General features: G+C 48.5%; 3 protein-coding genes across 4 annotated transcripts in view; 1 reads left to right on the plus strand and 2 right to left on the minus strand.

The window, feature by feature from the left end:
* Window positions 1–11: 11 nt before the first annotated feature.
* Window positions 12–1,110, minus strand: LOC118506951 (myosin regulatory light chain sqh-like). The gene has a single exon (XM_036044770.1). The coding sequence runs from the start codon at window positions 962–964 to the stop codon at window positions 440–442; it is 525 nt and encodes a 174-aa protein (XP_035900663.1). The 5' UTR covers window positions 965–1,110; the 3' UTR covers window positions 12–439.
* A 463-nt stretch (window positions 1,111–1,573) lies between these two features.
* On the minus strand, window positions 1,574–3,947 carry LOC118506901 (THO complex subunit 1). Its single transcript, XM_036044684.1, has 2 exons — window positions 3,795–3,947; window positions 1,574–3,727 (listed from the first exon to the last, which is right to left on the minus strand). Exons 1-2 carry the CDS (start codon window positions 3,840–3,842, stop codon window positions 1,646–1,648), a joined length of 2,130 nt encoding a protein of 709 aa, XP_035900577.1. The 5' UTR covers window positions 3,843–3,947; the 3' UTR covers window positions 1,574–1,645.
* A 273-nt stretch (window positions 3,948–4,220) lies between these two features.
* The window catches only part of LOC118506900 (plastin-1), a 27,822-nt gene continuing 17,562 nt past the window's right edge, over window positions 4,221–14,480 (plus strand). Inside the window, exons 1-2 of one of the 2 annotated variants that reach the window (XM_036044680.1) lie at window positions 4,221–4,373; window positions 5,053–5,461. In XM_036044680.1, the coding sequence (XP_035900573.1) occupies window positions 5,381–5,461 (81 nt within the window). In that variant the 5' untranslated portion in view covers window positions 4,221–4,373; window positions 5,053–5,380. Of the gene's footprint in view, window positions 4,420–5,052; window positions 5,462–14,480 lie in introns of both variants that reach the window. The other variant, XM_036044681.1, reaches the window with a different exon arrangement.

Genomic DNA, 14,480 nt, shown 5'->3' on the forward strand with positions numbered 1-14,480 from the left:
TAACAACTCTCTACCTGTTTGTGTAAATTATCTAATCTCAAATTTATTAAAATTTGGCAATGTAACAGAAAATAAGGAGAGCCCGTATGTAATACAATAGGACGTTTAATTTCGGTAGCTGCCGATGCTGATGCGGGAGATACTGATCGATGGAGGCGCCCGTTCTCGAAGCTCTTCAGCGTCAAGGATGCAATCAATCTCCTACGCAAGGATCAGCTCGATCTTGATTTCGCGCCGTCTCTTGTCAATTGACAAGCGATGCCGATTTCGATTCGAAATTTTTGTACATAGCAAGTATGTTAAATAACTCCACATATTGAATTAAAATGGGGAAAACGTCAAATTTAGTAGAGAAATACTGAAGTGCACATAAATGATACTGCAACGTGCTTGGCCGATCGTCTCGGTGTAAATGCATTTGGCGAATACAATCACTCCCTCACTGCTCATCCTTGTCCTTGGCGCCGTGCTTCAGGATGCGCGTGAACTCGATGTAATCGAACAGTCCGCTCTTGATCGGCGCTTCGCGGAACATTTCGTCCACATCCTCATCGGTGAACCGGTCGCCCATCGACGTCAGCAGCTCGCGCAGCTGATCCTCGTTGATGACGCCGGTGTTCTCCTCATCGAAGCAACCGAACGCGTTCTTGATCACCTCCTCCGGATCCGTGCCCTGCAGCCGTTCCCCGAACAGGGTCAAAAACATGGTGAAGTTTATCGGTCCAGGCGCTTCGTTCATCATGCCCTCCAGGTAATCTTCCGTGGGATTTTTACCCAGCGAGGCAAGCATATCGTGCAGGTCATCCTTCTCGATGAATCCATCCCGGTTTTGGTCGATCATGTTGAACGCCTCCTTGAACTCGGCAATCTGGGCCTGATCGAACATTGCGAACACGTTCGAAGTGGCGCGCTGGGCCCGCTTCTTCGTCGTACCGCGACGTCCGGCTGTCTTGCGGGAGGACATGCTCACTGTTTTTTATTGGCCTATTTGCGTTTAATAGACTGTGATGCTTTAGGAAATTCACTTCACGACGATATACACACACACGGAGTGATGACTCACGGCTTCTTTTCTTTGTATGGAATGTTTACATTTTGTGAAAGCATTTGACAGCACTGGAAGCAATCAACAGCGATCATCAGGCCAAGTCTATAGTGTCGGGTTGAGTTCCCGCCGTTCCAAACCGAAGTAGGCTCAACGGTTTTGCAGCACGGTTTTGCCATGCTGGGTGATCCGGTGCAATCCCGCGAGTAGAAAGGACTTGAATTTTGGAAGTCGGGAAAGGAGACAGCGCTACCCAATTAAACCCCTTCTTTGTCATTTACCTATTCTCTCTGAAGGGACCTACGGCAATTGTTTCGTTGCTCAACGTCTCATAGTACGACTGGACGCATTGTACCAAGGAATCATCGGAAGATATGGACCAACAAGAGAAAAACGTTCAACCAAAGATCACCTACATTGACAACATCACTTAAAATCACCGGTAAACAACGAATTTTTCATTACAAATTTCGTGGACTCAAGATCCACTATCAAACCCTTTTTTGGAATAAGTCTTTAACGTAACACTTTAGTTCACAAATTAATCTTTATTGTTGTTAAACCTTACGTTTGGAATTACCGCATTACGACATCCTTCCCTCATTCCGATACCTCCTCCACCTTCTCGCTCAGCAGCGCTATCATTTGCTTCACCGCATCGGCCGCCTGTATCATTTCCAAGCCCTCCAGTATGTACGCCAAATTGTCTAAGCTTGCGTCCATGTCATCGTCGAACCACAGCGTCAGCAGATGGCAACATTGATCCGCCACCGTGGTATGCTCCGTCTCAAAGTACTGTATCTCGTCCGCGCCGTAACCGAGCTTCGTGGCTAGCTTCTTCCAGTCACGCCCAATGCTCGGCGCTAGCTCGGATAGCTGCGCCTTCGTGACCGCAAGTGTTTTGTGTGTGTTTTTGTCTTCCGGTGTTAACTGTTCCGTTTTTAGCAGCTCCGTGTCCATCTGCTCCTGCTCTTCTTCGCCCACAAACCCTTCGCCCTCTGGCTCGGGTTGTTCGGTGTTGGCTGGGTTGGCCGTTTCTTCCTGTATCGCATGCTCCAGCTTGATGTCGAGCTTATCCTTCTGGATCTTCTTGCGCACGCTTTCCAGATAGTCGGAAACCTTGTACGAGGGAGTGTTGAACAGCGTAAAGAAGTGAGGTGACTGCCGGGCCAGCAGGCGCAAAGCACGCCACTCGAACGAGGGGTCTTGCTTTTCCTTCGGATTTTCCAGGTACGTCTCAAGCGATGGCAGGAAGTTACGATCGGTGCCTTTGCATGCCTGCAGGTTGTCCGGGCAAAGATTCCACAAGCGTGTAATCTCGGGGTTACCCATGTAGAATTTGCCCTGCTTGGTAGCATCGCGGATCAGATCGCCCAATGGTTTGCGGGGTCGTTTGGCCGGTGGTCGACCACTGCCGGTCGAGGGTGTTCCTCCCGCCGATGACCCTGTACTGCCAGCCGTCTTCGGTGTTGTCGCCGAATCGGTATCCTCCAGCACCGCTTCGGGACGCTTAAACTCCTTGCAACCCTCGTTCTTCCAGCTGTTCCACAGCTCCTCGCGCAACAGCATGTGCCGCGCGGTGTTGGCAAACTTTTTCCCATTCGGTGGCGACTCCTCAATCAGCTGATACACCTGCGTTTCCGTTTCCTTCAGCCAATCGCTCTGAGCCTGAGTGAGGACGTGCGTTTCCGCCTTGAACTTTACCGTCGAGTTGAGGTACTGGAAGAGAATCAGAAACTGTACCAGCACCGACCGCCGGAAGTTGGAATCGGACAGCTGGAGCGAAAGCAGTTTCGGGTTGGTGAGAAATTTGGCGAAAAAGTGGCCCGACTCTCGTATCTCGTCCTGCTCCATTGGCATACCACCACTGTTGGCGGAAGCCGTTCCGTCCATCGCTTTCGAGACGGCCGTGCTGGACGTTGCACGGTGTTCCTCCAGCTTGAAGCTGCTAAACGCCGACAGCACACTCTTCGCATGCGTTTCGAACGTTTTCCACTGGACCTTGTTGTAGCACTGGTTGGGATTGCGGAAAAAGTCCTGCAGCGCCCAGAACTTGCAGTACAGATTGTAATCGATCTTCAGCTTGTTCTCCTCCGCTTCCCCGCCGTCCGCCGCTTCCGGATCCGTGCCACCGGAGGACGACAGCTGCTCCACAATCATCTCGTTCCCATCCATCCCGTACTCGGTGATGTTTTCGAGATTGAACTCCGAAATTATGTTCAACCCGCTGCGCTCCGAGAACGGGAAAAACTTTGCCAAAAACAACAGTATCCGGCCGCAGAACACCGTGTTCTGGGAGCGCGAAAGCCGCCGCAGCAGATCATTGCACATACGCAGCAGATTGTGTTTGCAGGCGGTGAAGAAAAAGTCTTCCTTCCAGATGGCCACATTGTTCTCGACGTACGTGAATATCTGTTCGGCCCGGTCTAGCGTGACGGCATCGAAAATATCGCCCAACAGTACGACCGGCATCGTTGCGACGGTCATATCCTTCCGGCAGGAGTTTACCGCAAAGCTGATGAAACCCTCGATCGCTGGAATGTCTTCCGTCTTGGTGAGCAGCATATCGCGAAATGCCTGATGCAGGGCCGTCTTTTTGTCGTTATCACTGGCCCGGGCCGCATCGTAATCCGCCTTCAGCACTTCGATGTCGTTCGCCGCAAACGCACGCTCAAGCGATTCCTGCAAAGGTCGGAGCGAACAGTAAGTGCGAGATTTCCTTGGAGTAGTGTTTTACACATTCACTTACGGTAAACGTTTTGGATAGCACGAGAAAATTGGAAGAATTTGAGGTCATTTTATTGTCCGCGCTTCGGTTTCGCTATCGGATGCGTTTTGGCATGTAAACAATTTGGGCCGAAAACCAAGGTTGCTACAGCGTGCAACACCACCGCATAGTTGTCAAAAACCATTAGGCGGCTTTTATACACCCTGCAAAACCCTTTAAAGGCCTTTTTATGCGTAAAATGTAAATTAAGCTATTATCAACATCATTTTGCGTCTAATTTAGCATTCTACATCCATTGCGCGATTATTTCAGCGCGCAAGCGATAGGAAAAAAAAATTTAGCGCCTCAACTCTTCATCAAACCAACTATGGGATTGTTACATGCGGTCATAATTGACACAACGCCATACATAGCACTGTACACAACATACATGCACGGCGCTACGCTATGTCAAAAGTGACACACGCGAACCCGAACACATACACACTTTTCCTTGCGTGGGATACATACAGTTGGGCTACGACGCGTTCGCATTATTTTTCGCGTCGTCGGCGTTGCGGTCAGTCAGTACTGATTCAAATCTTCCCGTGTACAAAACTGGTAACGAAAACGGTTTTACCCCCCGGATCAAACACAATTGTGCCAGGTGCATTACGCAAGTGTTCTAACATACAATCAGTTCAAACGCTCATCAGTTTAGCAAGCGACCCCGTAGTTCGACATCAAAAACACCGTTTAGTTTACACAAACCTCATCCTTCTGCGCGAGAAGAAAGGGAAGAAGGGTGCCTAAAGGTTGGGGATGGGAAGAAGAAACGAAGAGGATGTGGTGTAGAATTTAAGTGGTATTTCGTGTGATTGTGTGCGTGTGTGTGTTAATGTTTGCGAGAGGGTGGAAAGGGTGTGAGATTGTTCTCTCGTTTTCTTCCCAGTTTCTGGCTGCCAAGAACGGCTGGAGAATGAGAGAACGCGAAGCAGCATTCTTAAGCCGCCCGTGCTACGGTGTACTGTGTGATTCATTGATAAAAAAATAGTTCTCCAAAATGTTTTATGCTAAAATCTCCAGCCCGAAACCGTGAGCCTCCTAACCAACGGTGGTACCACACACATAAAGCGAAAGAAAGATCGCAGTCAAACCGGTGCTTAGTCAGTGTTTTTTTTTAATGGTTCTTGGTTCCGTTCCTTCTTCTTCAAATTAATGTCTGACCTTAATTTTCGACTAGCGAAAGAGTTCTACACGTGAATGTATTATAGCAATGTTTTCCTATGTTCTATTTTAGCAAACCTAAATTTGTAGTGAAATCTGTCAAATGGCAAACAAGTGATCGAAGTAGCATATCCAACAGCAGCAACCGCGCCTCAGCAACAGCGTAAAGTAAATAAAGTTGTGTACGCAATATATACGCCAACAGCAACAACAGCAAAAAAAGAAGAAGCGAGGCAACAACACCAGCATAGCCTGTAGGTGATCATCGTTGAGTTGTGAAGAAGTGGCCCGCTAAAGCAAGTGGAAGTGAAGCATCAGCAGCCAGCAGCAGACGACAACGTCGTGTATCGATCGTGCAAGTGCGCCGCTAGTGGAGTGACAGAGTGCGAGATACAACAAAAATGGCCTCTTTTCGAAATGCGACACACCAGAAGAGCCTGTCCGTGGAGGAACGGGCGGAAATGCGGGAGAAGTTCGAGGAGGTAAGTGGCGTTTGTTGCATCTCCTCTGGCCGGCCTCCAGAAGAATCTTCTGGTGCTCGGGTTCATCGTTGCGGGTGGGACATTAGCAACAGTGCCACCGGGATGTCTCCTGCTGCTGCTACTGGAGCTGCCGGATGAATAATAAGCGAAAAGAAACCCTCTTTAAAAAAGTAACTAACCTTCCCACAAATAATGAGGGCGAACGGATGACAAAAGATCCAATTCAGGCGGATGTATTAAAAATAATACCAAAAATCCCTTCCCGCGTCCATACCCGATTGCCCAGTCGGCAGAAATGGTCCACGGACTTCAACTAGTCAACTCTCCCTTGGGGGTGGTAATATGTCCTACATGGAAGGGTATTCATTTACCCAGCCCAGTTGCGTGTAACCGTGTCCGCAAATCCCGAGGGTTCCTGACGGGAAGCCAAATTCCTACCACCGATTTTGCATATGTACAGAGTTATCGCGTGGCCACCCCACGTTGGAACTCTTTTTTTTTTAATTTCAATCTCTCCTTCCCGGCCAACCCCCTATTGCTATGGGTAATGGAAACTCTCCGGTTCTTCTTGTTTAATTAATTTCCAATTGATTTACGATGACTCATTGCCACTTGCCGGACCGGCCCAGGCATCACGGGGTGGAAAATCCCTACCTATCGATTGATGAAGAACCCGAAGAACCGGAAGGGTTCATCCACCGGTTTGTAAGCTTTTCTTATACACACACACACACACTTCTGCGCGTAGTATGTGGCCTGGCGCCGCCTTATCCGCCTCTGTCTGTGTGTTTGTGTGCCTTTATTCCGTTTGCCAGGCATAACCATGTATACCGGTACGCTTCTAATACGCTTCCCATTCAGATGCCAAGCCAGAGCAACCCAGACGTTTGACCTCATTTCGGTCGGTACGCAGTCGGTCGGTCTCGTTGCCGGTATACGCTCGTTCCCAAGCGCCCAAATACTCAGGACCGGCGATTTCCCGAACGACGACTCTTCTGAAGTTGCGTACGCGCATGCCACGACACTCCCAACGCAAACTTCCCCCTTAGGGCGGGAAGGCGCACTCGGGATATACGTCCGGTTCTCGGTTTTCTTTCCTTTACCCGGTGTGAGATTTTTCCGGTTCTCGGTTTTGCCAACCGTTCCGTTCGCTTCTGCGTAACATTCCAAAGGGTGTTGGGGGGTTGGGCAGGGGTGTGGTGGCTGGTTTTCCTTGGAGTAATATGGGTGGTTGCCGGTTGTTGATTTGTTTGCACCCGGAAGCTTTCGCGAGCCTCACGCTCTCTCTCTCTCACGCCGCTCTTTCTCTGGGTTGAATTTCTTCTGACATTTTTCACCCGGTCTCCGGTCGATGCCTTCGGTGTGCATTTGCGCACGAGGACCTGCCGGGTTACCCGGCGGTTGCCGGAGAGCACGTGTACATATCCGGTCAATTTGAATCGAGTGGATCATCATCATCACCACACACATGGCGTGAGCTCCCAGAAATCCGTTGAATTATTTATTCTTTTCGCTGCAAGCGAAGCTCAAGTAAACTTATTAAGCCAAGTACTTCTACTTGGTGGAAGATTTACGTAAAAAAGCGCAGATTAGCTCTGTTCCGACTTATCGTTGTTTGAAGTCAAACAGACAAAGCGCATACATCTTCGCCAACGCCCTAAAAACACCCCGCGGGGTGTGCTGCTTACCGATTCTTAAGAGGCATTTATTTTATGCCAAGCTAGCTGTAGCATTTGACCACCGAGGGATGTGATGACCGGGACTCGAACACCGGAGTGGACTCGAATCCTACGCAATGCAGACAGAGCTCTGTTTTCACCCACAACTCGTACTGCCCACAGTCGCACCCACTCTTAGGGGGAGTACCAACAATAAGCAATCAGCAATCGCCCATACACTCCTCCGATACAATATGGCACCCTCGCAAGCCTTTTCTGGAGCTGGCAGGAGATTAAATTATGTGCTTCAAAGCGCCTGTGTGTATGCGAGAGTGTGTTGATGCTAGCTTTGCATACATTACATCCCGAGAATGTCGGTGTCGGCTTGGAACCATTAGACTTTCCCCATTTGTGGTGATGCTACTTCGCTTGTTTGGCTTTGTTTTTGTGGATCACACACAGCACAGACTTTCTCCCCATCTATTTCCGCGACGAGGGGTCCATCTCGACGATCCAAACGTGGATCCTCCCGATCGCGGATGCCATTCTTATCAGTGTGCGTTTTGCTCGCTAGGCGTTGAAGGTCACGCGCATATTTTATGTTCGCCCATGCCCTCATTCGCCCGGTCCTCTCCAGGGGTTCGTAATCGGCGTACCGTACCGTTGTGTTGTTTGATTCCCGTAGTAGCTTATCGTGCCACATTCCGGGGTGCGCAACACCACACCAGTCACCTAGGGAGTGTGCCCAACCGGATAAACACGTTCCATTCCCTCTCGCGGGCCGCAAATCCGACCCAGGGACCGCTTGGAGGAGCGATACAGTTGCAGTCAAGTTGCCGCAAACAATGGCGACTTGCTGCAGTGTGTGCATTCCGGGATTTACAATCCATTCGACACGACCCGAGCAAAATATTCTTCCTTGTCTACACAGCCAGCAACCTCGGCGATACATTTATGAGCCCTCTGTCTCTCTGAAACAAAGCTGAATACAGCTGAGCACGATCACGCCGATGCACTTCTGTGTGTGTGTGCGAGGTGATCACATTTGCAGCGAGACGCGATCGTGAATATTTCTTTACTGACATCACCTGCCCACCAGCAGCCGTAACTTCCCCAACAACCGGCGCCACCGCCAGAATGCCTGGTGCCTGGATGACGATCGTACAAGAAACACAACAACGACGCAATTTGAATATGCCACTTAAAGATCGACCGGGCAGGCAGCGTAAACGCGCCCAACACTTCCGTGTTAGCTGCCCGTTTATGAACGAACGAAGATTCAAAGTCTCAGGACTACGCCAGGGTTGCTGGAATAAGAGGTGACAAACAAAGCGATCACACACACACACAACTATGAGTCAACGGTATGAATCAACGATCTTGCAAGAGACCCCGGACAGAGTGACTCCCAATCAAGTCATTTATTGACTTTTCTATCACGTTCGCTTATTGTGTGCGCAGCAGCGCTCGCTGCCCCGAAGGTGCAAAGGTTGCCGCATGCCGCTATTTATTCCACGAGAGCCAGTGAGGAACACGTTGATTTGTGGCCTTCGAAGCTGTCACAGCTGCTGCTTAGAGTGCACACGATCGGCGACCAAGCGGGCGAAACTTGTGGGCGAGAAAGATTTGGGTATATTTTAGTTTGGAGCTTGGCTGGAGCTGCATGCACAATGTCCTTTAAATGTGTACCGAAATCCAGTTTTAAACGCTCAGTTACATCATACTGCGTGGTGGAGCGGTCGATCTATACAAACATGACATCATGGCGCTCCAAATGGGAGTTCGAGTGTCACGGAGGATCAACAGTAAGTTGCAGTCAGCTCGTAGCGACTCAATAGCCTCATTGAAATTGAAAGTACCGAGCCTTACCGAGAATTTGTAGAAAGTAAATCGTTAGTCAGTCCACGATCGGTGACGTATTGGTTCCATTCCTAATTACCCGCCCTGCGAAAGTGTTCGTTTAGACTAACCTAAAACTTTCGCAGAGTTCCTAAAACTTGCCTTCATTACAACACATTGGCGATTGCAACGCAACCACTCTTGACGAACCCCTCGGCTCGTGTCCGTGAAGTGGTCCGGGAAATCCTTCCACACGCGCACAATGTTGTGCTGCATTGGAACAACGAGACAGCATACCGTTTGGCAGCATAACTTCGAAACGGTAACAAAAGCTTCTTGTAGTCGTTTGTGGCCATGCGAACGGGAAATGTGGTAATGATAATTTTGTTGACGTACACCACCACCACCACCACCACCACCACCATCACCACCATCAAAAACCTGCCGAAAAATCTGCAAACACCGCAGTGGAATGTTCATTCTATTCGATAGCCAACGGGCCGCACGCCACGCCGGTGCCTGTGCAACGAATGCTTATTTATATTTTTGGGGCCACCGGCGGCTGCTTGGTGGTGGTATGCATCGAAAAATGAGGTAACGAATTAAAATGTCGGTTGGGGTGGTGAGAGAGAACAAAAGCAAAACGCCAAACTGTAGCACACACACACAGAAACTGGAAAAAGCCGCCCTCCGGGTCTCCAACAGCCTTAACTCCGCAACAAAGTTCTGTTTTGCTTGGACTGCTGCCTCACAACAACAACCACAACATCAAAGAAAATTATGTGTTGTGTTTGAAGATCTTGGAGTGCGTCTGTGTCTGTATACTGGTCTGAGGCCAAACATATCATTATCTCGACTCATTATCTAATTTACATGGAATTGGTGTTTACCCACTGGCCGACCGGCGGCAGCGCTGGCATGCACCCCACCATCATAAACGCACGAGAGAGATAGAAAGGGTTGGTTAGGCATTTTGTTTGGGAAAATGGGGTCAATCCGTCGATCGATTGCAGTTTCCTCGCCTGCGGCGACGGCCGTGCTGCATTGGCCATGGAACGATGCACCTTATGCATGATGCTTTCATCTCAATTCAATAATAATTCTGCATACATGGGTCTTGCAGTTGCAATTAGAAGAATTGGAAAAGATCTCTACGTCTGGCGGGAAAGCGAGCTCAGTCCAATCCAATCCAATTCAAATTGACTAAATTTCAATGGTTATGAGTATTACCACTGGTCGGGTTGTGGCGCGAGTGGCCCCGAGCTCTCAAAGGGCCCGAATTTACAAAGAACCTACCCTCTGGTAGAGCAATTTGATGAGACATATCAATTCTCACATCTGAATTGAATCGAAATTCTGGGCTTGGCTACAGCATAATAGTGTAAGTTCCTCCAATAGCGTTTCGCAGACCTATATTGGTCTCTGCAGGGGTCTGCCGGGTGTCTCTTCGATCGACAACGCGCCCATCGTCGGAAAGATGTTTGCCACAAGTGCTATCAGCCGCACAAATTCTGAGGGAATGTCACATAGAAGGGGCCTACAGATTCATCTTCATCTATAACCAACTCCTTGTCCAGGACACCTTTAACCGTTAAGACAGATGCTGTAACCTCTGGATCTAAGCTAAAGGAGAGCTCAATCTCTGATTAATTGTCGCTAGGAAGGCTTAGACTTCGTCGTCATCTTCGTCCGTAACAAAGTCCTTCTTGCCCGGGTTATGTTTCATCGTTTAGACACAGATGTTCTTCCCTCTGGATCTAAGTTTATAGACAAAAAAACAGAAGACCGTAGGTGTCCTCGTAAATTTATGTTGTTTTATGAGTGTCCTGATACACTATTGGGTGGCCGGAATCTGTGCCCTATTAGGTTTTTTTTTGTCTTCCTCCAGAATTGAACAAATGTTGTTAAACTCAGGATGTGTCTCACTATGTCTAACTTCGCTCAGCAATAAAGCCGCGGTTCCTCAGATGTTTTGAGCTTAGCCACTTCAAATCCACTGACAATTCTATGACATTCTAAACTTAATAACCAAGCTTTGCATGCCACACAATTCGTACCAAGTTAGTCATTCATTCCATCCATCTCATTCTCAAATTCATCCGTCCCAGTTAGGCAGTAGGGTGAAAAACCCTCACTTCTACACAAATGCAACTTATTAGCACTCTTTTTGTGGTTTTGTTTGCGTGCGTCCTCCAGCAGATACATTATCGACTTCGGTCTCTCGCGAGTATTAATCACGTAAAACGTGCAGGAATTGTCCTTACCCAACGCGCGCCCATGCTTTACCACTCGCAGCAGAGTGTGTTGCCATGGTTTTTGCTGCTTTGTTTTTATGTTTTGAAAATGTGTTCACCACATGTTGTGGCAGGGTACTTGGACCAACGGAGTTCCGGCCAAGCCGATAAACCGAGCTCCCACCCCGAATGCTTGGTTTGGTGGTACTATTTGCATACGACGATCATCGCAATAGTCTCTTGCTCGGTGCGTCTGTGTGTGCATGCCTATTTTCAGTACATCTTTTCGGAATCGCCCTCGTGTGGTGTGGTCACACACAATTCTGCCGCGCGGATTGCTTCTTTTTTTTCTCTCGCGTGCGCGTATTTATTTACGACAGCATGCCTTATGGAAATGGAGATGGATGGAAAAATAATTTGAGGCACCCGATGGCTTGGTCACAGAAGATGGTCTGGGCAAAAGGAGAAAATATAGCAAACCGTGTCTGCGTTTGGTAATAAGTTGGTAATAATGTGCCAGTGTGTGTTTGTGTGTGTGTATGTAAAGCCCCACACGGGCAGCTCGGAGCATGATGACGATCGGGGCTGATGCTGCGATGTGATGAAATGATGAGGCACGCAGATGAAGATGACGCTATCGACGGTATGCCATAGCGAATGGTGGGCACCACGCTGTGTGGTGAGGTCAAGAAACTTCGACGCCACGTTAAGAACTGCGCAACCTCCACCAGCTTCTTCTACGGCCTGTTTCTCTGGATCTTTGGTCCGACTGAGCCCCAGCCACCCTACCCAACACTATTCGCTATTCGGTGTTGTTTAGTGTGTTGTTGGTGCGTTGTGATTCTGCTGTGCCCGTTAATTGGAATCTTTCGGCAGAAGCGTGCCTAGGGGACGTTCGCCGCGCAATTCGTACGATCCCGAACCTCGGAAACTTATGATGATAGATGATCAAACAGGTTATGACGTAGTACTACGGAAGGGTGTTGTGGTTGAGGAAGAATTGGGTTTTGCCGGCTTTTGTCGAGCAACAGCAGAACGGAACAGAGAACCTCCCAAAAAAAGGGGGAGGACGTAATAATGTGTTATGTGTTGTTCCATCTTCTAAATCGACAGCAAGCCAGCGCACTCAAGATGGGAAATTTCACAGCTGTCTGGGAGGACAAATTGATTTTTGAAAACATGAATTTACCACATTAGCGTTTTGAGGTGAAAGGAGAGCAAATTGAAAAATCCTAATGCTTGCCGTCTAAGTCTTTTCCTTTCTTAAGTTCTCAATCAGTAGACATCAATGTACAACCTCAAGTTTGAATTATTAATGCAAGATATTGATAATGAAAGGCAATGGGAGCAAATCGAGAGTTAAGACAGGTTCGCACAGAGCCATCGTAAACAACCACCCAGCATTATTGTTCTGTCACAGATTCTGATAATACCGCTTTTAATTAGCGAAAAAGGTCATCCCGCGCAGTAGAGTAGATAAGCCTGGCCAAGCACTAGAAGCAAACATTCGCTCGCTTCGCGTTGCTAAACATTGCAAGGTTAGGTCGGGCTGGCTGTTCCGACCCGCTGCAACGATGCAATGTGATTCATTTGGATGCAAAATTTCTTCATCAACATTCATCATTGCTTGCGCTGCCATTGCAATCTGCGGCTGCTGCTGCGACAACGCGCGACTGCACAACTCAAGTGGCAATTCTACGGGCCCTCACAGCACAATAGCCCGCATTATTCTCACACGCAAGCGGCGCAATACTTCGCTGCTACTGATCGTTGATCGTACATGCAGCTTCTCATGTTGCTTCATCCGCCACGTACCTTTGCTCCCGAATTCGACCCCGCCGCTTGACAGCCAGGCACTGTGACGGAAGGTTGGTTGGCGGTCCACTGGTTTCTCTGATTACATAGTTGATTAAACATCTTTTTTCTGTATCTCTGTCTCGTTCTGTCCCTTGCATCGTGATCGGTTTTTAAATGCTCACAATCGTTGCTGAGTAGTACGTGCCGAGGAGGAGCGCACAGGAACTTCATCTCAAACTCCCGTTTTACCGACCGACCCACACACGGCACACATTACAAAGGTTCCCCGGTTGGGTTGAGATATGTGTGTTAGTAGCAGCAAGTTTATTTCTAGCACTTCGAGAAAGGCGCATTCCAGTTTTACAAAAAGGGATCCGTCCATGTCTTTGTCTCTGCAGCCACTTTGTACTGCTGTGCCTTGCATCGGCTGATGCAGTTTGCGCTTCCACTTGATTAGCCACACGGGCGGAGAACTTGATCAACGATCGACGATCAAATCACCCCAAACCAACCGTGACAATTGACACCTTACACGGAAGCAAAACCGCAAAACTGCTGTCCCGATCCCTCGCGACAGGACAGTACCATTAACGTCATCTTGCATAATTGATTGCCATTCCGAGGGTAGGGAAGATGCGGCCATTTGTCGCACAACACTTCAACTGGCTGTGGTGTAGGAACGTTTACGAGCGTTTCTAATTAAAATGCACTTCGTGCGTGTTTGATCAGATGCGTCCCCTGCCTACGCCGGCCAAGGCTGGCTGGCTGGCTATCCTGTTTCTCCAGTTGGTGTGCATTTTTTCTTTGCGATACGTACGTTCCACCTTCATCTATGATATGAAAACAAGTTACCGTCCGCACTGTGTGACATCCTTTTTGTTGTTTTGATACAGTGGCAAGCCTGGGGCGGCGGGACCGAGTCGGGTAATTGCATAAGGAAGCCACATATTCGGTGTCGTATGGCTTTGGTTTACGATCGGCCTTATTTCGTGTATGCGGTGTGCCTTGCATTGGCACACGAGCTTTCTTCTGCTGCTGCAAATAAAACAACGATGTTACGTTGGATAATGATTAGGAAGCGTTACGCTTTTTTTTTGCGCCAGTACATTGGTGTGATCGGTGCTTCAATCGATTTGAATCGAAACAATGTAGTATTCGAAGTGTTTCTTCGTCTACTATTTCTTTGGGACAACCTAGAGTGGTCTCCCATTGCTGGCTTCCTCGACTTGATTTTCCCCATAGGTGGACTTCATTCCTTCGTAATATCCCAACCTGTCTGGCAGACGTATCAACGGCAACACAATTCATCTAAACATATGCCAACTCGGCCTCTTCTGTCCACGTCGACGGTTTATGATGATTTCAGCTAGAAAATCTTTACCTTTCGAAACAGTCAAGCAATCGTAAGTAGTTAAGTTCTCTAAGTACGTCGCAAACTTGTAAGATTTTTATCAGAATAAATTTGCTAAATCTTTAAGGTATAACAGCATA

Source organism: Anopheles stephensi, chromosome 2 (genome assembly GCF_013141755.1).
Source record: "Anopheles stephensi strain Indian chromosome 2, UCI_ANSTEP_V1.0, whole genome shotgun sequence".
Classification (NCBI taxonomy): Eukaryota; Metazoa; Arthropoda; class Insecta; order Diptera; family Culicidae; genus Anopheles; species Anopheles stephensi.

Coding starts and splice junctions, on each gene's coding strand:
- LOC118506951 (XM_036044770.1), bottom strand. CDS start 964: ATGTCCTCCCGCAAGACAGCCGGACGTCGCGGTACGACGAAGAAGCGG.
- LOC118506901 (XM_036044684.1), bottom strand. CDS start 3,842: ATGACCTCAAATTCTTCCAATTTTCTCGTGCTATCCAAAACGTTTACC. Junction 3,728..3,794: donor TGCTATCCAAAACGTTTACC/GTAAGTGAATGT, acceptor CGACCTTTGCAG/GAATCGCTTGAGCGTGCGTT.